The sequence below is a fragment of the Cottoperca gobio genome, chromosome 21, assembly GCF_900634415.1.
Source record: "Cottoperca gobio chromosome 21, fCotGob3.1, whole genome shotgun sequence".
Lineage (NCBI taxonomy): Eukaryota > Metazoa > Chordata > Actinopteri > Perciformes > Bovichtidae > Cottoperca > Cottoperca gobio.
The window spans coordinates 23,333,076-23,359,797 of NC_041375.1; the positions used below are offsets into that span (position 1 = coordinate 23,333,076).

Here is a 26,722-nt window from a genome sequence, read left to right on the forward strand (position 1 = left end):
AGACAGACTGGAGAAACAGCGTTGTTCTTATATGTTTATATTGTCAAACCTTCATGAATCATTATCACTATCAGACAATCATTGTGTTGATTGTCATGACTTCATCTGAAAGTATAATCCAACATGCTTCTGTCATTACCTCTGCCAAGGAAGTTATGTTTTCAGATCGGTTTGTCTGTCAGTTTGTCACAGGGCTGTAAAATAGTCAATTTCCCAATATGCCTTTTGTGCTCTAATATGTATACATTGTAGATAAGTTTGTTTCAGTTATATTTCCACTGTGCTAGCAGAAGGTTCTAAACTGTATAACAACTCATTTTGGGAGTAGGTTTTGTTTGCATTAGTGCAGTTTCAGTAATATGATTTATACTACATTGTGCGTTTCTGTTTTGTATCAAGTGCTGACAGCTGTGTGACTCTTCCACATCTCCCCTCTCTACTCACTGTCTTTTACAATGCATGAACACAGATACACAGTTTGTCTCCTCACCCAGACTGGCTTACATTCTGTATGATGATTGAACCTTTTTTAAGCAGAGAATAAATACTCCAAAGACAATTGTTCTCTCAAGAATCTTTATTTCAGTATTATAGACTTCACTAGTCATTTGTATAAAGACTTAATAAAAACTTTCCGCGACAGCTGATGAACAAATTATTTTTCACTTTTGTTGACTTTGTGTCAGGGCTTTTGTGCAGCATTCATGTAGTGTCAGTATAATCTGAAACATTAGTTCCCACTGTGGCAGTCCCACTTCATGTCAATAGTTGAGTGTTTTAGCTCAGTGGCAGTGGATACTTTTGCTTTGGGAGCTTAGTGTAAGATTAGTAATAGAGTACAGTACATTCATTGTGTTTCTTAGCAACATAATAGGTATTTATCAGCAGGCAGGTAACAGGCAGACAGAAATCAGCATTGAAACTTTGATGATCTGACAACTAAACAAAAGACATTGAAGCAGGTTACATTGTAGATATAACACTGACAACGGACAGCAGAGGGAGACAGTGTCAGTCTCACAGATATTATAAATGCACATACAGTAGATCCCTTACTGTAAAGATCAAAGACAACATCTGACATTTGTTGATTTTAGGATTTCAGTAACCTTTCAGTGTATTTTCTTAACATATATTTGGATAAAATAGAATACCATATTCTGGATAGACCCTGATCTTAGTCTCATTTTAGACATTTTAGTCAGGTACAGTTTTTATTGAGACATACGTAGGTCGACAGCTACTGAGCTGTACTGACAATCATCAAGTGCCTCAAACTGCATTTATTGATAATTACAGCATGAAGTTAAAGTGAATCAAGGCCTTGTCAACGAAGTTCACAGAAGAATGGCTCTGACACTTGAACAGCTTTTAAGGGAATTAAATCAGTTTTGGTGTGTGTGAACACGACTCTGACAACTGGAGCACACAGACATTAATAAATCAAAGTAATATCTACATTTACAAAAGATATCTTGATGAAAAATATCTAAAATGTAATGTCATGCTAGCTTGTGATGCTACATTGACTATGTTCACAGAGCTATGTGTTCTTCACTGGACAACGTTACAGATGTAGTAACTGATTTACACATTACTAAAGTCTTTACTATCAGACATTTCTTAAGTATAAGTGATGTAACCTGATTTGGAAAATCACTAGTTTCAAACTATGGAAGAATTTACAACGAATTATGTTGCATCATGTGTTGATGTGTAGACTTTACATCATATGTTTACGTTGGATAATGGAGGCTTCTCTTTACACCTCTGATTGGAATTATCCCTCTAAGATTAGAGTTTTCAAACATCTGACAAGAATACAAGAAGGTATGAAGAGAGAGAGCAAGAGAGCAATAACTTATCCTGATGGCTCCTTGCACACAGTACAACCAGCCCCTTCTCAATATATCAATGAAAGTACACCAGTATGGGATGTGGTCGGAGGCTATGGCACGGTCTGGGCCACACACTGCGGTGAACCTGGTCAAGTTTAGGTTGACAGGAGAAATAATTCCTAACTTTTTTCAAGAATCTCACACATAATAATAATCTGTATCCTACAATATGCTTTTTTATCCATCTATTTCTCCTTCTCACACACACATTTTACTTTGATACAAAGTCAAATTGCTTGTAGCAGATTTAATAATTAATGCCAAAATATATATTGATAACTAATGACTCAAAAGGATGTATCATAAACACTTTAATTGGTACAAAGGGTGAAGGAGAGTGATGGGACTCAACTTTGACTAACACTTGGATACTTGGAGCACCACCTTCTAAAGGAAGAATTGATAGCCATAATTAATATAGACGTATAATTTGAAGGCTTTATGGAGTTCTAGATAACACACAAATCCCGAGATCAAGTTCTTTATAGATGAAATGTTTATTGAACTATTAATAAGTAAGATAAATATGTGGCTGGGGTTTGGGAAGTTGTGGCAGGTTTCGAAGAACCAAAGGCAAATGAGGAAAAGTGGTAAGGAGAAGAAGCACGAGAAGAGGCAGCAACAGAAGAGCGTGATCTGGACAAAGCCGGACACTAAAGAAAGCTTTCTGTGTAGAGTTTGCCTGTAGAGGCTGAACCTGAGTTTAATAAAGTGTTGTGTTTTCTACCCTCCTCTCCTTCCGTCCTTTTACCTGTGTGTGTGGACAGGGTATTTCCACATCTGGTGCCTGAACGAGGACTATGATGGAAGAAGAGACTCCGAAGAGCCCGCTGGGACCTCTCCGACCCGGCCATCGCCGATTGCCATGAAGAAGATGACTGCCAAAGGAGATCCAAAGGCTTTTCTGGGCATCTTTGAGGGCACAGCGGCGGTGTGTGGGTGGCCAAAGGAGGAGTGGTCGGTGCGGCTGATTCCCCTTCTCTCCGGGGCAGCCCAGCTGGCAGCACACAGCCTGCCAGCGTACTCCAGACATACTTACGACCAGCTCCGGAGGGCTATCCTGGAACGGCTGAGCAGCATGCTGGAGGGACGCTGGCGCCAGCCCAGTGGCCTGCCCTTTTAGTACACTGGCCGCCCTTTCTCCTTCGTGCAGCAGATCCTCGAAGTAGCAAGGCGCTAGCTCCGGGCCTGCCGGGAGGACCACCCCCACCCCTTACTAATCCCCCACGTCTTTTTATTTCTTCCCAGGACCCAGTCGGCGAGGCTGGTCGCCCAGCACCACGGAGGGCTCCTCAGGTGACAGGGCAAGTTTGTTAGCAGTGCGGGCAGCCCGGCCACACCCCATGGGAGTATCCGCTTATGGAATTTGGGCAGCTGGTCGGGGTTGCCGGGCCACCAGACTCCTCCTCCGGTCCGGAAGGGACGTACCGTGTACCGGTGTGTGTGTACTCAGACTATGATCCACAAGAACTTAGTTCGGCCCAGGTCATTGCTGGAAGCACCGTGGGTGAGGGTGAGGTGTGTGCATGGAGATATTCACGAGTATCCAGTGGTGACCCTTATAATTTCGTTTAAGGGGAAAAAGCATTAAGGTTTAAGATTAAGGCTGGAGTTAGTACTCGCCTTTACGCGCCCCCTGATCCTGGGAACAAATTTGCCCCGCTATATCCGAACGCTGCACTGACTCAGCCCCACTTTTTGGTGATTAGGGACAGGCTATACCGTGTCAGGCATCCCCTTTTTTCACTTTTCACAATTGTATCACCTTTCATTACAGAAAGCAACCAGTCCATTCAAAACAGTAGGAAAGCTATGGCTACAAGGTTTCACACAAAAGAGCAAAATGTTGCATCTTTAAAACCAAGGAGACATAAGTTGTTTTCCCAACAGGTCCATGTCCACTAATGTAGAAAAAAAGATGAATATATTAAAACCCTGTTTATAATATCCTCAACACTTCCAAGCATGCATAAGGTGCTTTGAAAACAAGCCCATATCCATAAAATTAAATACTAAATGCAAATAGAGCATAGTAAAACAGTAGCATCAGACTCACAATAACATAAATATCTAATACATTTTTACAATTTAACAGTAAGTAGGCTTGTTTGAATCATAAAGCAGATCTGTCTTTGCATTTACACTAAGAATGCATTACATGCCTGAGTCAGGTGATGTACACTTTTTTTTTTTTTTATATTCAGAACTCAGTTTTCACATTGAACAGGTGTTCTTTTATTAAATGATATGTATCTTATTTATGTGCATTACTGCGTTACTTTGCGCATTCACATTCTCTCCTCTGCTTCGCGGGGCTCAGTCAGTCAGATACAGCGGACGAAGGGAGAGAAGAGAACTAAAACAAAGAAGGGATGCTAAAGTGGCTCTCTTGTTCTCTGCAAAAGCGACCAAAAGCCACTTGACTCTGTTAAATGATTCTAATGGTCCCTGTACTTTCCTTCTCCGTTCCTCTGAGCCCACGGGAAATCTGGCAGAAAACGAGCCGTGACTTGACTTGTAGTGCCTCTTCACGTTGTATTCCTTCATCACGGAAATACAAGTATTTACTGGCAAAGTAAATAAATATTTGTCCGTCAGAATCAACTCTAGGATTATTTAGCTTGGAGAGAGACATATTTAAACGTGTTGTTAGCGTGCCGAGCTAAACTAAGGGAGTGACTTTCTATGTGGCCCGCCAACCCAGTGTGCAGCGTGAGCTTGACTGAGCCGACGGCAGGTGCGAACAGAGTGCGTTTTCTTTCCGGACGCCGCTGCAGCTCGAAGTGGAATGGAAACACCTGCGTTTTCGCTGCATTTGGTGTGAATCAGGCTTTAGTTTTATTTATGCCATCCCGATTTGCAGGCAACCTCTTGCGGGCCAGAAAAAAGTTCAGAAGGCCCGTGAGCCGCTAATTGAATAGGCCTGATCTAGGGTATGAAAAGACACAACACCGGATCATGACCCAATTTTATTGGGCGGGCATTCGGGCAGATGTGAAGCGGTGGTGTGCGTGATGTCAGCTGGTTAACCCGCAGGCCACCCCAAAAGCAACATTGCACAGTTTTTGGACTGAGCCGGACACTAGAGAAATTTCTATGCGTTGAGTTTGCCTGTAAAGGCTGAACATGAGTGTGGCAGTGGGGTGTGGTTAGGGCGCCGGCTGCTGGGGAGAGACAGGAGTGTCCCAGCTGGAGGCCAGACAGCTGAACGGAATCAGGTAATCAGTCACATAATAAATGCACGGTGATGGCCTGGTTCTGTTCTCTTGCAGTAGGCTGGGTTCGAGACTAGACGGAGACGCTTCTGCAGCCACGACGCAGAGCAGCCTGGAGGACAGCGGACAGCAGAGCGACCGACAGGAGAGCGACCTGTGTCAGCTGTGCCTGTGTATAAACCATACCTGTGTGAGAATAAAGCGTGTGTGTGACACTACACCTCCTCTCTGTCATAACTATCCCTGACTGTGGACAAGAGGGTCCACAATGAGTTTAATAAAATGTTGTGTTTTCTACCCTCCTCTCCTTCCGTCCTTTTATGTGTGTGTGGAAAGGGTATTTCCATGATGTCTTTGTGTGTTTTTTCCTTATCAATGATCAGGAATGTGTGAAAAACACGGAGGATGGGGCTGTAAGGTTTTTGTAGTTAATATTCTTCATTCAGTTCCTGTTGGTTTTTCCTATTAAAGATATCATAATATTCTGTAATAATGTAGGGTTGGAGTCACCAATCTTTGCTACACTGTTGTAATTGAGTCACTGAAGTAAAGTCAGAAGGTGTAATGGCTGAAGAAATAACATGTCTGTTTATATTTTCCAACCTTCATGAATCACGTTCACTATCAGAATCATGATGCCGTGGGGTCAACACCTCTAGGGTCACACTGTTTTCAGACACGGCCGACACACGGCTGACATTGCCTTAGTAACTACAGAAAACAAAGTACAGAGGAGGGACTTCAGTCTTTGCTGGAGAAGAAAATAGCAGTAGTCTGGCATGAGAGATGAGAAGAGATAAATCAGCTGTATAACAGAGAGCTTTGCCAGAACTCAGCAGCTTCTCACCACCTCCCTCTGCAGATGGAGACTTCAGAAGGAGCTGAACTCTGCTTTCCACAACTCAACAATTCCTGCAGGAAACCCATGCCAGCTCAGTCAGATGCCATGCTCACTTACACCCTGTTGTCCTTCATCTCTGTGCTCACTGTAGCTCTCAACCTGCTGGTCATCACCTCTATCTCCCACTTCAGGCAGAGACACACTTTCAGCCTAAGATTATATATTTTCATGATGTATATTTAAAATAATTAGGCATACATGTCTTCTTTTACATAAGAATGTTTTAGTTAATATTAGATCTGTTTTAAAATATTATATGTTCAAACATGATATGAAATAACCTTTAAGAAGTCATTCCAGAATTTCATGTCAATAAGAATGTCCTTTGTTCTACTGCTGTTACTAACAAGCTACTATTGATGATAATCTCTATTATATATTATATATATATATTCTTCCTCTCCAGGCAGCTCCACACCCCCACCAACCTCCTCATCCTCTCCCTGGCTGTCTCAGACTTCTTCGTGGGCCTCCTGCTGATGCCTGTTGGAATCATTTTAACAGATGCTTGCTGGTTCCTGGGTGACCTAATGTGTGCTCTGTATTTCGTTGTATGTTTTTTCATTACATCTTCTTCTGTTGGAAACATGGTGCTCATATCAATTGATCGTTATTTGGCTATTTGTGACCCTCTACGTTACACCACCAAAGTTACTCTGGACAGAACAAAAGTCTGTGTTTGTCTGTGTTGGATTTGCTCTTTTCTCTATAATTGTCTAATTGTAAAGGACTTTCTGAGACAACCTGATTCATATAATTCCTGCTATGGAGAGTGTGTATTTGTCATTAACTATATCACAGGAGCTGTTGACTTTGTCTTTACCTTTATTGTCCCCGTTACTGTCATCATAGTTCTGTATATGAGAGTGTTTGTGGTGGCTGTGTCTCAGGCTCGAGCCATGCGCTCTCATATTGCAGCTGTTACACTCCAGAGTTCAGTTGGTGGAACTGCTAAGAAATCTGAGATGAAAGCAGCCAGGACTCTAGGTATTGTTGTAGTTGTGTTTATAATGTGTTTCGTTCCATATTACTCTCCATCCATGAAAGGTGAGGATATTGAAGAGAGTAGTTTTTCCTCACTTATTATAGGCTGGCTGCTGTATTTTAACTCTTGTCTAAACCCAGTGATCTATGCCTTCTTTTACCCCTGGTTTAGAAGATCTATCAAACTCATTGTTACCTTTAAGATACTTCGGCCTGACTCTTGTGATACTAAAATACTGTAGAGACAGACTGGAGAAACAGCGTTGTTCTTATATGTTTATATTATCAAACCTTCATGAATCATTATCACTATCAGACAATCATTGTGTTGATTGTCATGACTTCATCTGAAAGTATAATCCAACATGCTTCTGTCATTACCTCTGCCAAGGAAGTTATGTTTTCAGCTCGGTTTGTCTGTCAGTTTGTCACAGGGCTGTAAAATAGTCAATTTCACGATATGCCTTTTGTGCTCTAATATGCATACATTGTAGATAAGTTTGTTTCATTTATATTTCCACTGTGCTAGCAGAAGGTTCTAAACTGTATAACAACTAATTTTGGGAGTAGGTTTTGTTTGTAATATGATTTATACACGCACAACTACATTGCGCGTTGTTTCTGTTTTGTATTAAGTGCTGACAGCTGTGTGACTCTTCCACATCCCCCCTCTCTACTCACTGTCTTTTAAAATGCACGAACACAGATACACATTTTGTCTCCTCACCCAGACTGGTTTTATTAGACTTCACTTCACTTTTATTAGACTTGATTTGTATAAAGACTTAATAAAAACCTTCCGCGGCAGCTGATTAACTAATTATTTTACATTTTGGTTGATTTTGTGTCAGGGCTTTTGTGCTGCATTCATGTAGTGTCTGTATAATCTGAAACATTAGTTCCCAGTGTGGCAGTGTTCTTCATGTCCACAGTTGAATGATTTTGCTAGTAATAGGGTACACTACATTAATTGTTTTTTGCAACATAAAAGGTATTTAACAGGTATTTAACAGCAGGTAGGTAACAGACAGACAGAAAACAGCATTGAAACTATGATGATCTGACAACTGCTGATGTTATTGAGGTGGGTCTGTGTGTCAGGGTCAGGGTGAAACTCCAATTTTTCTGAAGAATAAAAGTGCATTGAGATGAATCCCAATTGGGGTGATTGTCCAAAGATTATTGAAAAATACTTTAAGCAATATGTGCATAACTTGTTAAAACTACACATTTACAATATTACTGTACATTTCATCAATATTAAGTTTCAACATGTTGAAAAAATACTTTACAATAAATAAATATATAGCTAAAGAAACACCACATTATTCAGTAAATATCTTGAAATATTGATTGTGCTCTCTAGTTGTTGAAGTGCCCTCCTTCTTCTTAAAGGTCAGGCATGACAGATAATTAAATTCCCCATCAGAAAATCTGTGTTAGACATTTAAAGGCCCAAAACTATTGCACTCAATGAATGGCCAATAAACCATCTACCCATTTGAGTAGTATATATCTGGATGTGGCCTGTAAAAGGGCAGCTGGGAAGTATCATAGTTGCATAGAAAAATTGGAGATATGGTGCATGCTGCTGCTGTGTGGCTCAGCTTAAAGTTAAACCGAAGAGACATTCAGAGGAGGAGGGTACGACTGCAGAGGCTCATGGCATAGTGTTCACAAATAGTAAGAGGATGCTAATATGGATTTAGAAAATATATCACAGAACATGTGTCACAGATCTCTCGTTGCCGACCCTGCTCCTGACCTTGTTGCTTTGCTTGTTTCCTGCCCAAGCCTGTTTGGGACCTGTCTGCCTCGTCTGTTTCCCGACCCAGACCCGATTCCTTCAACCTGCCTTGCCTGTTTTCCGACCCTCTCCCCGGCCCCCGATTTACCCCTTGCCTGCTACCTATTGGTTCGTCATTGTGGATTATTATCATCCCGCTGTGGATCTGTTTACTCGGCTATAATCTGCTCCTGACTACAAATAAAAGTTTTACCAATTATCCTTGGTTTCCTGTGTGCTGCACTTGGGTCCATCGACTTGTTGTGACAACATGCTTGAATTGAACACAAGCATAACTGAAATTGTTCTTGCACATGTAATGTGTTTCCATGTGCACATAGTAGAAATTATTCTTAAGCGCTTTCTGCCAGAAATATTGTAATGGGAAAATACTGCATTGCTTCTGTCTCGCCGATGCACAGTTCAAGTATTTATATCAACTAAGTCACGTATGACCTTGGATGACCGCTCATGTATAGGTTCCCGTGTCATCGACAAGATCAGTCCTATTTGATCTTCCCGCTAGACGCAGGCTATTACTTGCAGAGCATTAGCTTGAGCTACATAAAATATTATTAATTATTCAAAGTTCGTTGATCTGTCCCTCTCTAGGGAGGGAACTGTGTGTTCACTGTTCAGACCCTCAAATCTCGGACTGGTGGTTGCTCCAGTCATGTTAATCAGCGGTGAGATTGTTAATTGTTAGATTGTTAAAGAGCTAATTGAGCGTGGCTGATTATGACAGCATTTAGTATCAGTGAAGAGAGTGGTCCGCTCTCCTCTCACTGTAGTGTTGTACGCCGGCTCGCGTCATGTTTTCAGCTTTTCCTCATTTTGGCTAACGTGGGGTGCTAGTAGGAGCTAGTTGATATTTATACGGTGTTGATTCTTTTCTATAATTTGACTTTTCCATTAGTTAGCAATAACAGAGTGCTCTTGCTCAGGCTAACTTGGTGGGACGTTAACACAAGTTAGCTGCTACAGTATACAATATTTGCCTGTTACTGGTTTTTCATTCCAGTTAGTGGAGTGATCTTACTCAAACTAACTGATGGACCGCTAACATGAGGTAGTTGTCATCTAAACTGTGGGCCATACAGTATCTCCTAGAAATATTATTGTTTTCATAGTAAGCAGACTGCTCTTGCTCACGCTAACCCAAAACTGCACCAGTGAAGAGTGTCCTTGCTCCCCTCTCACTGCTCTCGCTCAAGACTGACGTAGCAGCCCACAGCAACTGGTGAGTGGTTCTCTGCTGCTGTCGCTATGTTTAGCTCTCCTGGCTGTGACATCTGTATGGCTCCTCTTCAACCAGAGAACGGCCATGACCTTTTACCCATTCTGCCATCTGAGTGAGGGCCTCTCGGAGGACCCGTGCATGAATTGAGCTTAGCATGACTCCAGCCCAACTGCTGTTTTCTAGGATGGACCTTCTAGCTGCTGAGCTGGTCCAGATAAAGTCACTCCTCCTGGCTCTCCATTCTGGTGCTGGTACGGAGAATACTGCTGCACCCAATCCACTTATGGCCGATTTGGTTCAAGAGGAGGATATTTTCTCGATGGCATCTTCAGCCACTCAATTTAATGAGTGTGACAAGGAGGATCCCTCCTGTGCCTCCGGGCCTTGCTCCTGTTCCTCAGCTCCTTGCTCCTCCTGTGGGGGCAGAAGACTGCTCCATGGGGGCATGGCACCGGCTTGCCTGCAGCTAGATGTACGGCAGTCAGAATCTACCTGCTTTCTAAGGCTTTTGATACAGTGGCACGGGGCCGTATCGGCAACTCCTTCTTTCACCTCATGCTCGCCCTCTCATACTCCCTGCTTTCGGCGCTTCCTCCAACAGCCTCAGTGATGCTTAATTACACGCATTTACCCTAATGTCAAGGGAACTTGAGCGCCTGATCTCTACTTGGTTCAGACTCGCCACCAGGTTTAGCTAGTGCAGTCACCCTTGTCAGAGACATGTAGAAGGACTCTTCGTACTATCCCAGTGGAACCAGGGGAGTTGTTTGGCTCAGCTGCCCTACAGGTGCTAGAGCGGACTGTCCAAGCTAGTCGGACCACACAGCAGTTCTCTGCTCTTCGCAGGGATATACTTCCCCTGGCAGGCCTAGGGGTTCCACATCTGCCTCCGTAAGCCGTCACCAGCTCACTCCAGTAGCCACCATGGGCCTCAGCTCACCACTGAGAGGCCGGCCCACTACCATCGCGGCCCTGCTTGCTTTCCCACTGGACAATCGCGGGTGTTGGGATGTAACCGTCGAGACCCCAGCGGCCGGAGGAGAGATATTGTGCCTCATCATCAGGCAGTTTCTTCGTTTTACCTTGGAAAGCTGTCATTTTCAGTTTTGGGTGCTTCCATTTGGAGTCTTCCTCTCCCCACGGGTGTTCACCACGTTATGAGTGAAGTCTGCAGTGTAGAGGGCACCAGAACAGCTCCCCGGGTCCTCACGTACTGTAGACAGTTGGTGAGATAGTCCAGAATCCAGCTGGTGAGGTGATGATCCATGGCTGAGAGCTCCAGCTTGTCCCCCAGCAGCCTGGGTTGAATGGTGTTGAAGGCACTGGAGAAATCAAAGACCATGATTCTCAGTGTCCCCAGCCTTCTCCAGGTGAAATAGGGATCTCTGAATCAGGGAGATGACACCGTCATCCACCCCGATGCCAGGTTGGTAGGCAAACTGAAGTGAGTCCATCGATGGTCTCACAAGGGGTCGAAGATGGCTAAGGACCACAATCTCCAGGGTCTTCATCACCTCCTGAGGCGTTCTCAGGTTAGTGTGGAGATATAATCTCTCCACCGAGTCCTGGGTCTTCCCCGGCATCTCCTCCCAGCTGGACGTGCCTGGAACACCTCCCTAGGGAGGCGCCCACTTGATGCTCGAACCACCTCAACTGGCTCCTCAAGCGGCTCTACTCCGAGTCTTTCACGGATGGCTGAGCTTCTCACCCTATCTCTACCCACCCGCCTGAAAAAAAACATTTTGGCCGCTTGTATCTGCAATCTCGTTCTTTCAGTCATGAGCCAAGGTAGGAACAAAAATCGCTTGGTAGATCGAGAACTTTGCCTTCTGGCTCAGCTGTCTTTTCGTCACAACGGTACGGTAAAGCGAATGCAATACCGCCCCCGCTGCTCCGATTCTCCGGCCAATCTCTCGCTTCATTGTCCCCTCACTCGCGAACAAGACCCTGAGGTACTAGAACTCCTTCATTTGGGGTAAGGACTCATTCCCTACCCGGAGTAGGCAATCCACTGGTTTCCTGCTGAGAGCCATGGCCTCAGATTTCTGCTTTACACTGCGAACCGATCCAGTGACTGCTGAAGGTCACAGACCGATGATGCCATCAGGACCACATCATCTACAAAGAGCAGCGATGAGATCCTCAGGCCTCCGAATTGCAACCCCTCTCCTCCACGACTACGCCTCGATATCCTGTCCATGAATATCACAAACAGGATCGGTGATAAAGCGCAGCCCTGACTTACTGCAGAGCATCCAGACACATCTCTCTTAGGTCTTACCAGGTCTGTCCAGAGTCTTCCCCAGATGGTGATCAGTTGACAGCTCCGCCCCTCTCTTCACCCGAGTGTCCAAAACATGCAGCCTCAGATCAGATGATGCGATCACAAAATCGATCATTGACCTTAGGCCTAGGGTGCTCTGGTACGATGTACACTTATGAGCATTCTTATGTTCGAACATGGTGTTCGTTATGGCCATTCCATGACTAGCACAGAGGTCCAACAACAAACGACCATTCAGGTTTAAATCAGGTAGACCGTTCCTCCCAATCACGCCTCTCCAGGTGTCTCCATCGTTTCCCACGTGCATGTTGAAGTCTCCCAACAGAACTACTGATAATGAGTTGCAGTAATCTAGCCTTCAAGTAACAAATGCATGGACTACCTTTTCTGCATCATTTTGAAACGGAATGGGCCTTATTTGTGCTGGCGGCCAAATTAATGCCATTCAGAGTTGCTATGTTATTAGAAAATGTGTTTTGGAGGCATTTTGGGCCAGGTATAATAACTTCAGTTTTGTCTTTGTTTAACATCAAAGAGTTTCTGGTGTCACAACAAGTCGAGGGTGGACCCAAGTGCAGCACACAGGAAACCAAGGATAATTGGTAATGACCTTTATTAGTAATCAGGAGCAGGTTATGGCTGAGTACACTGATCCACAGCAGGATGATAATAATCCATAAAGACCAACCAATAGGTAGCAGGCAAGGGGTAAGTCGGGGCCGGGCGGAGGGTCGGGAAACATGGAAGGCAGACAGATCCAAATCAGGCTTGGTCGGGAAACAGGCAAAGCAGGCAGGTCAGGGGCAGGCAGGGTCGGCAACGAGAGATCTGTTTGGGGAAGAGCGCTGGAAAGACTTGCATGATACAGAGTACAATCTGGCACTGAGTGAGTGACTGGGAGAGGCTTAAATAAGGGCTTGATTAATTGGCAGCAGCCTGAGCCCAAGGTGAGGTGATGAGGTGGGAGTGGAAAAGTACTGGGCTGAGGTACTGGAGCAGACTGTGACAGCTGGACATCCAAGTTTTTAATGTCCTTAAGGCATGCTTGAAGTTTAGCTAATTGTTTGGTTTCATCTAGCTTGATTGATAGATATAATTGGGTATCATCCGCATAACAATGAAAGTTTATGGAGTGGTTCCTTATAATATTGCAGGAAGAAAGGAAGCATATAAGGTGAATGGAATAGGTCCATGTACAGAATCTTGCGGGACTCCATGACTGACTTTGGCTAGCATGGAGGATTTATCGTTAACACGTACAAAGTTGAGATCGATCAGATAGATGGGACTTAAACCAGCTTAGTGCGGTTTCTTTTAAGCCAATGAAATGTTCAAGTCCCTGTAGTAGAATTTCCTGATCAACAGTGTTGAAAGCAACACTGAGGTCTAACAAGACAAGAACAGAGAAGTCCTTTATCCGATGCCAATAAGTCATTGGTAACTTCACCAGTGCCATCTCTGTGCTATTATGTACTCTAAATCCAGATTTTAAAAAATCTTTAATTAAACTATTATGTAACAAATCACAACTGTTTTGCGAGAGCCATCTCAAGGATTTTAGCGAGAAAGGAAAGGTTGGATATTGATTGGCTAAAACCTCAGGATCAAAACTGGGCTTTTTAAGAAGTGGTTTTATTACAGCTACTTTAAAGGATTGTAGTACATAGCCAGGTAATAGAGACAGGTTGATCATATTTAATAACAAGGTTTTAATTAAGGGTAACATTTCTTTAAACAGCTTAGTTGGAATCGGGTGTAAAATGCAGGTTGGTGGCAAAATTGTTGTAACAGTTAGTTGGTTAAAGTCGATCGTAGTAAAGCAGTCTAGATATATTTCAGGTGTAACAGCTGTGTTTAAGGTTCTGGAGGTTGAAGTTAAGTCATTACCAATTCAGGGCAGGATGAGATTCATTTTGTGTCAAATAATTATAATTTTATCATTAAAGAAACTCATGAAGTCATCACTACTGAGCGATGTATAGGAATAGAAGGCTCAATAGAGCCTGGCTCCAGTGCTGAAAAGATACCTGGGGTTGTTATTTTTCTTCTATTAATGATAAGTAATTAACTGCTCTAGCATTACGGAAAGCCTTCTTATTCTAATTAAGATTATCTAGCCAGACTAAACGAGAGCCATTGTAATAGCAATTTAAATGTCTACTATTTAAATAATGTTCTAATAATGTTACAAGTGATGATCTGCCTATTTCTCTTTCATGCATTTGCACAACTTTACAAGTTCCCTTATCAAGCCAGGGTCAACTGCCTTTTCTTGTCGTAATGGGGGAGGCATTGTAAGACAGGACACAGATGGTCCTCTCTTTAGATTTACATACTGATTAACTCTCTGAGAAAGAATCTTGGGTGTGCCATTTGTTTTAGTGTTTACATAACTGTTATCAAGGAGACGGTCAGGATACTATGTTGCTCCAAGAAACAAATGTCTATGTATATATACCCAAAGATAAAAGGATGGAGTTTCCCAGGACAGGGTTCATCAGATTGGAGGGAACGACCTTACAAACATCAAAAGGAACTAATCTAACAGAGATCATCTTTGGTTTATTGCTTGTTTACAGTGAATAACAGATGTGCTGATCAATCACCTATTGACTGATGTTTTATTGTTCTATAGGTCATCAGCAGTTTGTCCCCTGTCCTCTGCTGTGTTTATGACTCAGTCACTAAAAAGTCAAGGAAACAAGTGTGTGTATAAATTGTCTATGTATCTTCATTCAAACTGTGCCCTCCTACAGATTACGTTGTATTCTGTAGAACTGGTGCTTTTGAGATCTCAAATAAATGCACAAAGACGACTGTGTCTCTATCACCATTTATTTGACTTTATATACATCTCTCCAGAGTAAAGCAGGAAAACTTCCACAACACCATTCAACTTTGTGGCAAATTGCTTTCGCCTCAAATGTTGAAAGGTTAATCAAATGTGTAGAAATCTAATTAATAGGCACATCACATTTCCATATAGAAGGCTGGAGTAGCCAATGTAAGCCTGTACATAATATCCCCAAACAGTAGGCCACCACAGTACCCAGCCGTATGATTTGCTTTAACTTATTTTGGTTTTTCTTAATTTTGGAGGCCTACATTCCAGTCACCTTCCCCTTGATAAGACCTTAAAGTCGATCATCAATCTTTGGCCTGATGTGTTCTAGTACCAAGTACCCTCATGAATCATCCTATGCTCATACTTGGTGTTTGTAATGGCCAATCTATGACTGGTACAGAAGTCCAGTAACAAAGTAGTACTCCGTTTCAGATGGGGCAGGCCATTCCTCCCAATAACCCCCTCCAGGTTTTGCTATTGTTGCTCACATTCGTGTTGAAGTCCCCCAGCGGAACTATAGTATCCCTGCAGAAAAGGACTTTGGTAGTGGACCAAGTGTTGTACGTCAAGATGAGCACAACTATATCTACTGTAGTTGGTACAGCTCCACATACTGCACTAGATCTGGTTCCTTCCCCACCAAAGCAGGTGGTCAGCACGTCTAGCGTCAAACTTTGACCTGCTGCACGGCTGACATTTCCTTTGAAGATCCATGAGCCATTGCACATGACAACACAGCTCCCATGTTCACAGGGATGCACTGCAGAAAACAAAGTACAGGGGAGGGACTTCAGTCTTCAATGGAGAGGAAAAATAACGGTAGTAAGACAAGATGAGAAGAGAAGAGATAAATCAGTTGTATAACAGAGAGCTTTGCCAGAACTCAGCAGCTTCTCACCACCTCCCTCTGCAGATGGAGACTTCAGAAGGAGCTGAACTCTGCTTTCCACAACTCAACAATTCCTGCAGGAAACCCATGCCAGCTCAGTCAGATGCCATGCTCACTTACACCCTGTTGTCCTTCATCTCTGTGCTCACTGTAGCTCTCAACCTGAGATGATGAATATCTCATACGTGATGATATTCTTCCTCTCCAGGCAGCTCCACAGCCCCACCAACCTCCTCATCCTCTCCCTGGCTGTCTCAGACTTCTTCGTGGGCCTCCTGCTGATGCCGGTTGAAATCCTTTTAACAGATGCTTGCTGGTTCCTGGGTGACCTAATGTGTGCTCTGTATTATGTTGCAGATTTCATCATTACATCTTCTTCTGTTGGAAACATGGTGCTCATATCAATTGATCGTTATTTGGCTATTTGTCACCCTCTACGTTACACCACCAGAGTTACTCTGTACAGAACAAAAGTCTGTGTTTGTCTGTGTTGGATTTGTTCTTTTCTCTATAATTGTCTCATTTTAAAGGACTTTCTGAGACAACCTGATTCATATAGTTCTTGCTATGGAGAGTGTGTAGTTATCATTAACTATATCACAGGAGCTGTTGACTTTGTGTTTACCTTTATTGTCCCCGTTACTGTCATCATAGTTCTGTATATGAGAGTGTTTGTGGTGGCTGTGTCTCAGGCTCGAGCCATGCGCTCTCATATTGCAGCTGTTACACTCCAGCGTTCAGTTGGTGGAACTGATAAGAAATCTGAGATGAAAGCAGCCAGGACTCTAGGTATTGTTGTAGTTGTGTTTATAATGTGTTTCGTTCCATATTACTCTCCATCCCTGAAAGGTGAGGATATTGAAGACAGTAGTTCATCCTCACCCTTTGTAGTCTGGCTGCTGTATTTTAACTCTTGTCTAAACCCAGTGATCTATGCCTTCTTTTACCCCTGGTTTAGAAAATCTATCAAACTCATTGTTACCTTTAAGATACTTCGGCCTGACTCTTGTGATACTAAAATACTGTAGAGACAAACTGGTGACTAACATTAATAAAACTCTGTGAAGATGGACATGTATTTGTTGTTTTAAATATTGCATTTTAATAATGCAAGATATGCATAACATGTTAGTACCATGGGGGCATCTAAGAGCGCGATTAATCTTTTTTTTAATTAACGCACTACTTTGACAGCCCTAGTTATAAACAATAGTGACTCTATTACAGATCAAATTCCTTTTTGACCTAATTCTTCTTTAGTTTTCTTAACTTTTGAACACAATAGTTTTGTTTGGAAAATATGTTTCGCTTACGTGTGGCCATAACGAACACACACACACACACACACACACACACACACACACACACACACACACACACACACACACACACACACTCATTAAGTCCCACTGGGCTCTGAGCGACTGTGTATAGCCCATCACCTGCTCCTATTGGCTGTGTGCCTCTCTGGCTAAGAACATCTTCACACCTGCGTTCATTAGTGTCACATGATGACACGACTGCAATCAGAGGTGTTAAACACTGAACAAGCTGTAACATCAACATATGATGCAATCTTTGCTAAATACACTGACAATTCAAAGTAACCAGTGAAAACATTTGTGACGCAACCTCGACACATTAGCACATGATGCAATCACCCCAAACACAAACAGATGAACTCATGTTGTCACTTATCACTTATGTTGCACCAGTTGCATCAAACGGCCAGAAGTTATCATTCTAAGACACAGAAATATCTTCTTCTTCCTCTGTGTGAATGTATTCTGCTTCTGATTATAACACACTGCATTTGGTATGTTTGGCTAATTGCAATAGTAAATTGGAATATGTTGTTTTTTATATTTATAAAATCTTAAACTTAAATTGTTCAGAACGACTGAACCTGACTATGACCATGTAAAATATGATGTGATTTTACTATACAGTTTTGAGAATATAAAAAAAACTCACCACAAAATACATTACACATAGTAAACATAGTATAAAATACAGTAAAGGTACTTGTGTTTAAACTCCGGATGACCCTTACTATAACCATTTAAATATGAAGTCATTTTCAAGTATCACACTCACTCAAAGGTTGTCAGCCATGTTCCCAACATGACCGGGTCACTCAAAAGATAGTTGCAATATGTGTTTCCCTGTGTTCAATTTGTTGTTTTCAATTGCAAAATCCTTTTACATTATAACCTGAGGCAACCAGGCATGTGTAATTCCTGCTATTGAGAATGTGTGTTAAACATCACAGAGGTTTTTGATCTTGTTAACCTCTTTATTATTCCCATTACTGTGACCATGTGGCCTCCTGGATGATCGATAGCAAGGGTCTTTTTGGATCAGTTGTGGCCATAATGCGGAAATGGTGTGAAGAACAAAAACGGCAACTGGTTTCTGCAGGTTTAAACAAGTTAAATAAGACCACATATAATGATATTTAATATCAATTTGTATTTGGTCTTTACTGGCATAAACATGAAGGAAAAATTGTCAAGGGTTTCAACCACGTTTTAAACAAAAAAACCAACAAAATAAGTATTCTCCATCCACGTCTGGTCTAATGTGAACTTCCCCATTTCAGCAAAGTGAGGCAGAATTTAATCTAAATCTAGTTAAACTTCTAAATCCTATTAAACTGTTAAATGTGATAGTCTCCATGAAGATAGTGACGCACTTCATGGATGTGCACAAGTCAATTCTGACCGGGGAGGAAAACCTTTATTTCAATTCTGCTTCCGTTCTCCTGCTGAGCAAAAATGTAAAACCTTTGGAAACCCTGTAAAAAGTAAGGAGACGCTCGCAAACTATGTCTACCTAAAAGAGTACCATTGACTCTTATCCCTCAACGCACATTTGCCCAAGCAATGGTGCATTCAGCCACAGGTACAATTTCCAAAGCCAGGCCTCAGATTACCCAGCCTGACAGCTACACACACACCAGGCAGCAGGCTAACATGGCCCCATGTGAAGACATTCAACCCAGCAGCGACGCAGGAAGGCCCAAAAGCCCCTGCGTCGCCACATTGGGGCAAGAAAAAGAAGTGCGCTACTTAGCTCCCGACTGAGAGGCTGGTCTACTAGTTTCTATTCTTTGTCCACCTAATTCCTGTTTTCATCACTACAGAGATTGTTTTGGGAATAAAGCCACACCAATCAATATTTTCATACGAACAATGGGTTGAATTACTTTGTGTAATGTGAGTAGCTTGTAGTGACTCTGCATCCCCTCGGATCGACAAAGCATTTCAGTGTCTTTCAGCTCATTGTTTTGGTTTTACAGCCTGCAACTTTATTGTTATTCAGTGTCACCAATCTTATAATATGTCAAACGTGTGCAATGTCCAGTTTGTTACGGATATCTGCCCCCAGGAGGCCAAGAAGGTGATAAATATTGCTTGGAAGAAAGATATGATGTAAAGATTGTGGGAGGTGGGACATAAGTGGAGGAGGAAATAGTAGGAGAGTGATAAAAGAGATGTGCAACAAAGAGTTCTGGCCAGAAAGCTGCTTCTCCTCTTTGACAATGGAGACCCAGGAAGGAGCTGAACTCTGCTTTCCACAGCTAAACTCCTCCTGCAAGAAGCCTACACATCCACACACTGAGGCCATGCTGATTTACGTTCTGCTTTCATCCATCTCTCTGATCACTGTAGCTCTTAACCTGCTGGTCATCATCTCCATCTCCCACTTCAGGCAGATATAATAGTTTATATAAATAAGAATGCATTGTTTTGGTATATGAAGGTTAACACACTTACTAAAGCTATGTTGTGGTTGTTTGACCATTGCCTTCTTGCATTTAGACAAATTGCTCCATTTTGTTACAACTATATGATTACAATATGTGTCGTGATGATGTTCTTCCTCTCCAGGCAGCTCCACACCCCCACCAACCTCCTCATCCTCTCCCTGGCTGTCTCTGACCTTCTTGTGGGCCTCCTGCTGATGCCGGTTGAAATAATCTACATAGAGTCTTGCTGGTTTCTCGGTGACATCGTGTGCACTCTTTATTACGTTGTAGACTACATTATTACGTCTGCCTCAGTAGCCAATATGGTGCTCATATCAGTTGACCGCTATATAGCCATCTGTGACCCACTGCATTACTTCACTAAAGTCACAAAGAGAAGGGCACAAACATGTGTGTGTTTGTGTTGGATTTGCTCTGTTTTCTATAGAGTTTTCCTTTTACATGATCACCTGGAGAAACCGGGCAGGTCTAAGTCATGTTTTGGAGAGTGTGTGGTTGTTATTAATTACATTTCAGGAGTTGTTGATGTTGTTTTCACTTTTTTTATACCCGTTACTGTCATCATAGTTCTGTATATGAGAGTGTTTGTGGTGGCTGTGTCTCAGGCTCGAGCCATGCGCTCTCATATTGCAGCTTTAACAGCCCACCGCTCAGGGACTGTAACTGTGAAGAAACAAGAGATGAAAGCAGCTCGAACTCTTGGTATTGTTATTGTTGTGTTTTTGGTGTGTTTCTGTCCGTACTATTACCCCACTCTGGCAGGCGAAGACACTTCAATTGATGCTTCATCTGCAGCCTTTGAGATCTGGCTGGCACATTTTAACTCGTGTTTGAACCCTGTCATCTACGCCTTCTTCTACCCCTGGTTCAGAAAATCTATAAAACTCATCCTGACGCTTCAAATACTGAAGCCTGGTTCCCGTGATGCTAAAATACTATAGTGTACATTGTCTTTGAACTCAGACGTTCTTTATGAAAAGGGAAATGTAATAGTTTGCACTCAGATCATTTACTTAAGTAATCGTAGTAATACTACAGTGTAGAAAAACTCTGTTACAACTAAAAGTCCTGCATTCAAAAGTATATTTCGGTAAAAGTACAAAAGTATTAGCATTAACACATACTTAAAGTACACAAATTACTTAGAATATACTTAGAATAATATATTTTCTTGTTATTGGGTTATAATTGTTCCTGCTACAATGTGTTCATCACTTTAATGTGAAAAAAGAGGAGAATATTGTTTTTACTGTTCATACTTCTGGGTAACTTGTGTTTTATCTTTTTTTATCTTAACCCTAAAGCTGTCAGTTAAAAGCGGTGGAGTACAAATAATGTGTCTCTATGTAGAGGAGTAGAAGTATAAAGTAGCAGGAAATGAAAATACTCAAGTAAAGTACAATTACCTCTAAATTGTACTTAAGTGCAGTGTTGAGTAATTGTACGTAATTACTGTCCAGTACTGACGGTTTTGTTGAGTCAAGTGAAAATCTATTGTTGTAAATGGACTGCATTTTATAAAACGCTTCTCTAATCTTTGCAACCACTTAAAGTGCTTTACACTTTAGAAATATTGCTAAAAAAAGATGCTGAAAAACACATCTCTTTACTTTAGCCTTTTAATGCTGATATACAATCTTTAATGCTGCTACTTTAAACTCAGTTAAATGCTTTTATTAAAGCTGCTATTTTATCTCTTTACTATTAGCCTTTTACACTTTTACTATTTTTATTCTGCTATTTAATAAAAAATGAAATGTTATTTCTCATTTACATCTACGCTGTGATTATTGTACTGTATAATTTTGTACACATTTTTATGTTTTGCTGTGAAGCACTTTGGGCTGCAATTCTTGTATGAAAGGTGCTATAGAAATAAAGCTTATTATTATTATTATTATTATTATTATTATTAAACCACATATCAGCATTCATCCTGCAGATTACGTAACAGGTCACATAGGTCAACTAACTAAAATATATAACGTATATATATATATAAAATATAAAATGTGTTCTTCATGTTCAATGTATATCACATTTCCATTGTTACGTTAAGCCAGAAACATGCATTAATATTAATTTCTTATTATCTGATTATACATTCACATGTATCTTCTGAACCAAGCGTCCAACTTTTGTCAAATCATACAGATAGTGTGTAAAATGATATATGATCATGTTTTATATTCTATGTCAGCAAGTCTAATGATAGAATCGAATAAAACTTTATCGTCAACCAAATTGTGTTTGTTTACAAAAAAACCCTAAAGGCAGCACAAGAACATTTAAAATGAGTAAAATGTAGAACAAATGTGGCAACAAGATGTGTTTAAAGATAATTTCTTAAAGGTGTCTCAAAACATTTAGTAATCATGAACGCATAGCTAATATAGTATTTATAATGTGTGCAACAATATACTGTTAATAAATAGTTTACTACTGTAATCAGAATTAAATTGTTATCATCTCTTATTAGCTATGATACAATAAATAATTCATAAACTAATTATTTCACATCACACAACCTAATGATGAAATAATCTAAATTATAGCATTAATAATAATAATTATGATAATCTTAAATAACTGTTAACTAAAGTTTAACTAAATATAAATGTAATATTTATTATTGATGGTTATTAAAAAGTGTTACCGTCCCTTTTTCTTTTTACATACAGCTAAATTAATCCTTGTCAGTCTTTCAGTATATCAGCAGGATGAAACATATTGTGTACCTGATTGCTATTACACTATTATATATTTCTTATCTGCTTAGTACCTCATTTATTGCTGTGTTTTTCCCCAAATTATATCAGCAATAAAACACACATTATATTACATAGTTGGGTGAAAAACATCTTGTTTAATGATTGTTTGTGAAGAATACAAATAATGTTAATAACGTAATTTATCTGCAGTCACCACCAGTTCTTTAAATACATTAATTATTAGGATATAGTTCAAACAATCAATCATTTACATCATTTATTTTCTTCATCACGTTTCATGTACTATTGCCGTGTATCACATTTTTCTTTTCAAACAATTGACAAAAACAATATGAAATTGGAGATTGCTGTGATTGCGACAGGATTGAAGATTTGTTTTAAATAAATAATATATATATAAATATAAATATATAAGTCATGTTTGAGAACCAGGCAGGCAACTTCTACACATAAAGAGAACATAACTCATCTTTTGCCATGTAGGTTAGTTCACATACTCTAAATAAATAAATAGTTATGATAATGTTCACATACAAGTTCAGGGCATTGAAAAAGTCAATTCTGATCTTATCCAGTTAATCTACGGTTGTTGAATTCAGTAACACAAAGACAAGAACAATATTTCTACTTCGAACAATATTTCCACTTTCATAAAACTTGGTGACGACGAAGAAGAATCTGCTCTTTTTTTTCACCAGGTAAAAAACCTTAACAAAAGTTCAGTGTTAAAAGATGAAGCTTAATGACGAGCACTAAGTGTTGCCAAGATGTTCATATGTTGTCCTTTATTCCTTTAGCACTTAGTTGGCTGGTGAAGTAGCAAAAACCAACTTTTCCATCATTTAAATCTCTAAACTAAACTAAACGTTCTACTCTACAGACATGTCTACAGTATGTTGGCATCACAGGAGCCATGCTGCAGTATCTGAAGTGTAACAATCAGTTTAATAGATCTCCCAAACCAGGGATATAAAAAAGCATACACCAGTGGATTTAGACAGGAGTTACAATAAAGTAGCCAGACTCCAAAAATTGAAAATGACACACTGGATGACATGTTCTGACCCGCAAGAGAGGGATAAAAATAAGGACAGAAACTTATGAGAAACACCAAGAGTCCTGGCTGCTTTTCTCTCAGACTTCTTCGCGGTCACACAAAGCGAACCCCTGATTGTAATATGAGAGCGCATGGCTCGAGCCTGAGACACAGCCACCACAAACACTCTCAGAACACAGAACTATGATGACAGTAACGGGGCCTTGTCCTTTAGATTATCCAGGATTTACTACTTTATGTGACATGTGAGTTTCACGTCTTGGAGGTCTCTTTCATGTCATTATCATATCGACCAGGATCACAAAATGCCAAGCCAGATGCACTGTCACGCCTGTTTGAAGTCGAACCTAGTGCCAAAGAACCCAAATCAATCCTTTCACTTAACCATGTGGCTGGAGCTGTGTCATGGCAGATAGAAGAGGATGTTAACCCTTTAACACCTAAGCCTAAAAAGCCTCAACATTTTCGCCTGGACTTTTTAGCTTATTTTGACTATAAAAAGGTCAGAAAATGTCTCAGTCTGCCATCTTGTGGTGTGATGTGGTGAGGGGCTTCTGTGTCTGACAGCATCACCCGATCATCCAGCATCCCCACAGCTCCCTCTACAGGCCTGAATGTGATCTCTGGTGACACCTCGTGATCTCTGGTGACAGCTCGTGATCTCTGGTGACACCTCCTCCTCTCCAGCTAGAGCTTGCACACAGCCTCTGCTAGGACGCAGGCTACGGTGAAACACCTCTAGTGCTTCTCCACACACTTGGGTACGGCTGACATTAGTAATATGAAATAAATGAAATCTTTAGAAATGTAGGCAAAAAGGACGTGTTTATTTCTTAACTTTTCTTTCTTTATCCATGCATGCATGTGTTGAATGCATATACTATTTGAAATGATTATGTATTTGTTTGTTTTGAGTTGAATCTATGTATTCAAATATTTACTTCTGTATTTGAGCATTTGTTTGTTGAACATGGTCCACACTGTGTCCATTGAAGAAGCAGCAGCGCCCTCTGATGATAAAGAATAAGCTTACAGCACCGGGTATTCCCAGGCGGTCTCCCATCCAAGTACTGACCCGGCCCGACCCTGCTTAGCTTCCGAGATCGGACGTTTTTTTTTTTTTTTTTTAAATCTTTTATTATAAAAAACACATGTTACATTTTCTTCACAATTCTAACTAATATTTGCATAGAAAATATAGCTTCTGTATGTCACAGGTTTTGGTTTTGCTTTCGTGTATTTCTTATCCACCACATATCACACCCAAACCAAAAAGTAATAAAACAAAACATACACAAAATAAAAACAATACTTAACATCCTAATTACATTCATAAATTAATTTTCACCCCCCTATCCTCCACCAAAAATTAATAAAACAAAACATACACAAAATAAAAACAATACTCAACATCCTAATTACATTCATAAATTAATTTTCACCCCACCATCCTCCACCGATACAAACGTGCTTCCTCTCACAAAGCCTTCATTGAAATTGTCTTTCGTTATTTGTAAATGAACCACACCAATGTCCTTTTCAATTGTTCTTTTTAAAATGTTCATGTTACTCACGCCGTTCTTTCCTTTTTCGTCTTCACCTCCTTCTTTTCCTCCCGCCCTTTCTTTTCCACCTCTGGTCTCTCTGCTTTCCTCTTTGCCGTAACTCTGCTTAACACCCTCGTGTTCAAGCATGGAGCATCTTTCTCTCTCTCCTTCTCTCTTCACCTCCTCCGACTCCCCAACACTCTTCTTCTCCAGATGTCCCGCAACCTCCATCTCCTCCTCATCAGCTCCGTCATCCTCATCGTCCGTAGCTTCCCCGCCGTCTCCCTCGTCACCACCATCCTCAGACTCGTCCGTGTAGCGCCCCTCTGTCTCAGCCATGCGTCTCCCGCCATCTCCGACCTTGCCGCCTCTCTCCTCTCCAGCTCCCGCTCCTCCACCTTTCCCACCGTCCACTCCTCCTCCGGCACCTCTACCCTCCACCTTGGCACCTGTAGCACCAGGATCCTCCACATCACTCCCACTGCTCTCCTCACTTCTGCTTTCTTCCTCCTCCTCCTCCTCCTTTCCACCTGTCTTCTCAGCATCCCCTTCTTCCATGTCACTTGCCACACTCGGTACTCTCACCTCCTCCCTTCATTCCTGCTCCTTTCTTTTTTGTTTTCCTCCGCACCCTCTCTCCCCCCGGCACCGCTCTCCCCCTCTCTGCGTGCTGCGCACTCCCTGGCGTAATGTCCCTGTTCCCCACACCTGTAGCACTTCAGCTCCGGGCATTCCCGGTAAATATGCCCCGGCTTGATGCACAGACGGCACACTCTCTCCTGCCGGTCATGTATCACCCTGAAATGTTCTATGCCTTCAATTGTGTGGAAGCGTGTCGAGTATGGCAGGGACCTCACCTCTTCTGTGAATTTTACTCTTAAGAATCGAGTGCCGTCCACCACATCTGTCCCAGGCCACACTCTCCTTTTTATCTCCGATGCTGCTCCAACTCCCCACTCTTTCAGCCGGTCAATTATTTGTTCATCTGTTATATACACATGCAGGTTCAAAAAAGAGACAACCATCTCGTCACTGTTCATCTCCTTACCCATGATTGTAGTCTCTCCAACTTTCAATCCATCAATCAGTGCCTTTTTTCCCTCCACGGTCTCCATTGTCACCTCCATTCTGCTCTCTCCTCTCACTCTGCACCCCAGCACTGGTCCACACTCCCGCTTAACTGCCTTCAGCACTTCCATTATCGTCTTCTTCTCTCCACCTTCCACCACCACCATCACCGTCAAACTTTTGCTGTATTTAGCCCATTCACTTCCTTGTCCACTCGGCATCTCTTTGCCCGGTCCGTTCCTGTTGTCGTCAGCCATTGTGATCCTTCCGTAAAATTAAACAAAGAAACAATCCTCCCCTACTACCCTAAGATAGTAGGTGGCCAGAACACAAAAAAGAAAAACTTTCCAGCAGCAACCGAACAGATAAAATTCTCAGTCCGTTGCAAATGTTCAAACAAACAAAACCTGCTCAGCACTCCTGCTCCTCCATCTTCCAACGGTCAGCTCGTTAGGCACAACTCACAACACCTGTGTTCAGAGTGGTATGGCCGTAAACGAAATT

At 41.6% G+C, this 26,722-nt stretch overlaps 3 protein-coding genes across 3 annotated transcripts; all 3 read left to right on the forward strand.

Moving 5' to 3' along the window:
• The first annotated feature begins 5,975 nt into the window (after positions 1-5,975).
• LOC115026424 (trace amine-associated receptor 13c-like) lies at positions 5,976-7,240 on the forward strand. The gene is made up of 2 exons (XM_029459264.1): positions 5,976-6,145; positions 6,421-7,240. Exons 1-2 carry the CDS (start codon positions 5,976-5,978, stop codon positions 7,238-7,240), a joined length of 990 nt encoding a protein of 329 aa, XP_029315124.1.
• Positions 7,241-16,066: 8,826 nt separating this feature from the next.
• On the forward strand, positions 16,067-17,070 carry LOC115026594 (trace amine-associated receptor 13c-like). The gene is given in 2 exon segments (XM_029459466.1): positions 16,067-16,205; positions 16,208-17,070. Coding segments are annotated over 2 exon segments (1,002 nt in total).
• Positions 17,071-19,586: 2,516 nt separating this feature from the next.
• LOC115026654 (trace amine-associated receptor 13c-like) lies at positions 19,587-20,755 on the forward strand. Its single transcript, XM_029459535.1, has 2 exons — positions 19,587-19,756; positions 19,936-20,755. Exons 1-2 carry the CDS (start codon positions 19,587-19,589, stop codon positions 20,753-20,755), a joined length of 990 nt encoding a protein of 329 aa, XP_029315395.1.
• The last annotated feature ends 5,967 nt before the right edge of the window (positions 20,756-26,722 follow it).

What these genes read in the sequence shown, in the direction of transcription:
- LOC115026424 (XM_029459264.1), top strand. Translation starts at nt 5,976, where the DNA reads ATGGAGACTTCAGAAGGAGCTGAACTCTGCTTTCCACAACTCAACAAT. An exon ending in ACCTCTATCTCCCACTTCAG is followed by an intron (nt 6,146 to 6,420) that starts GCAGAGACACAC and finishes CTTCCTCTCCAG; the next exon opens with GCAGCTCCACACCCCCACCA.
- LOC115026654 (XM_029459535.1), top strand. Translation starts at nt 19,587, where the DNA reads ATGGAGACCCAGGAAGGAGCTGAACTCTGCTTTCCACAGCTAAACTCC. An exon ending in ATCTCCATCTCCCACTTCAG is followed by an intron (nt 19,757 to 19,935) that starts GCAGATATAATA and finishes CTTCCTCTCCAG; the next exon opens with GCAGCTCCACACCCCCACCA.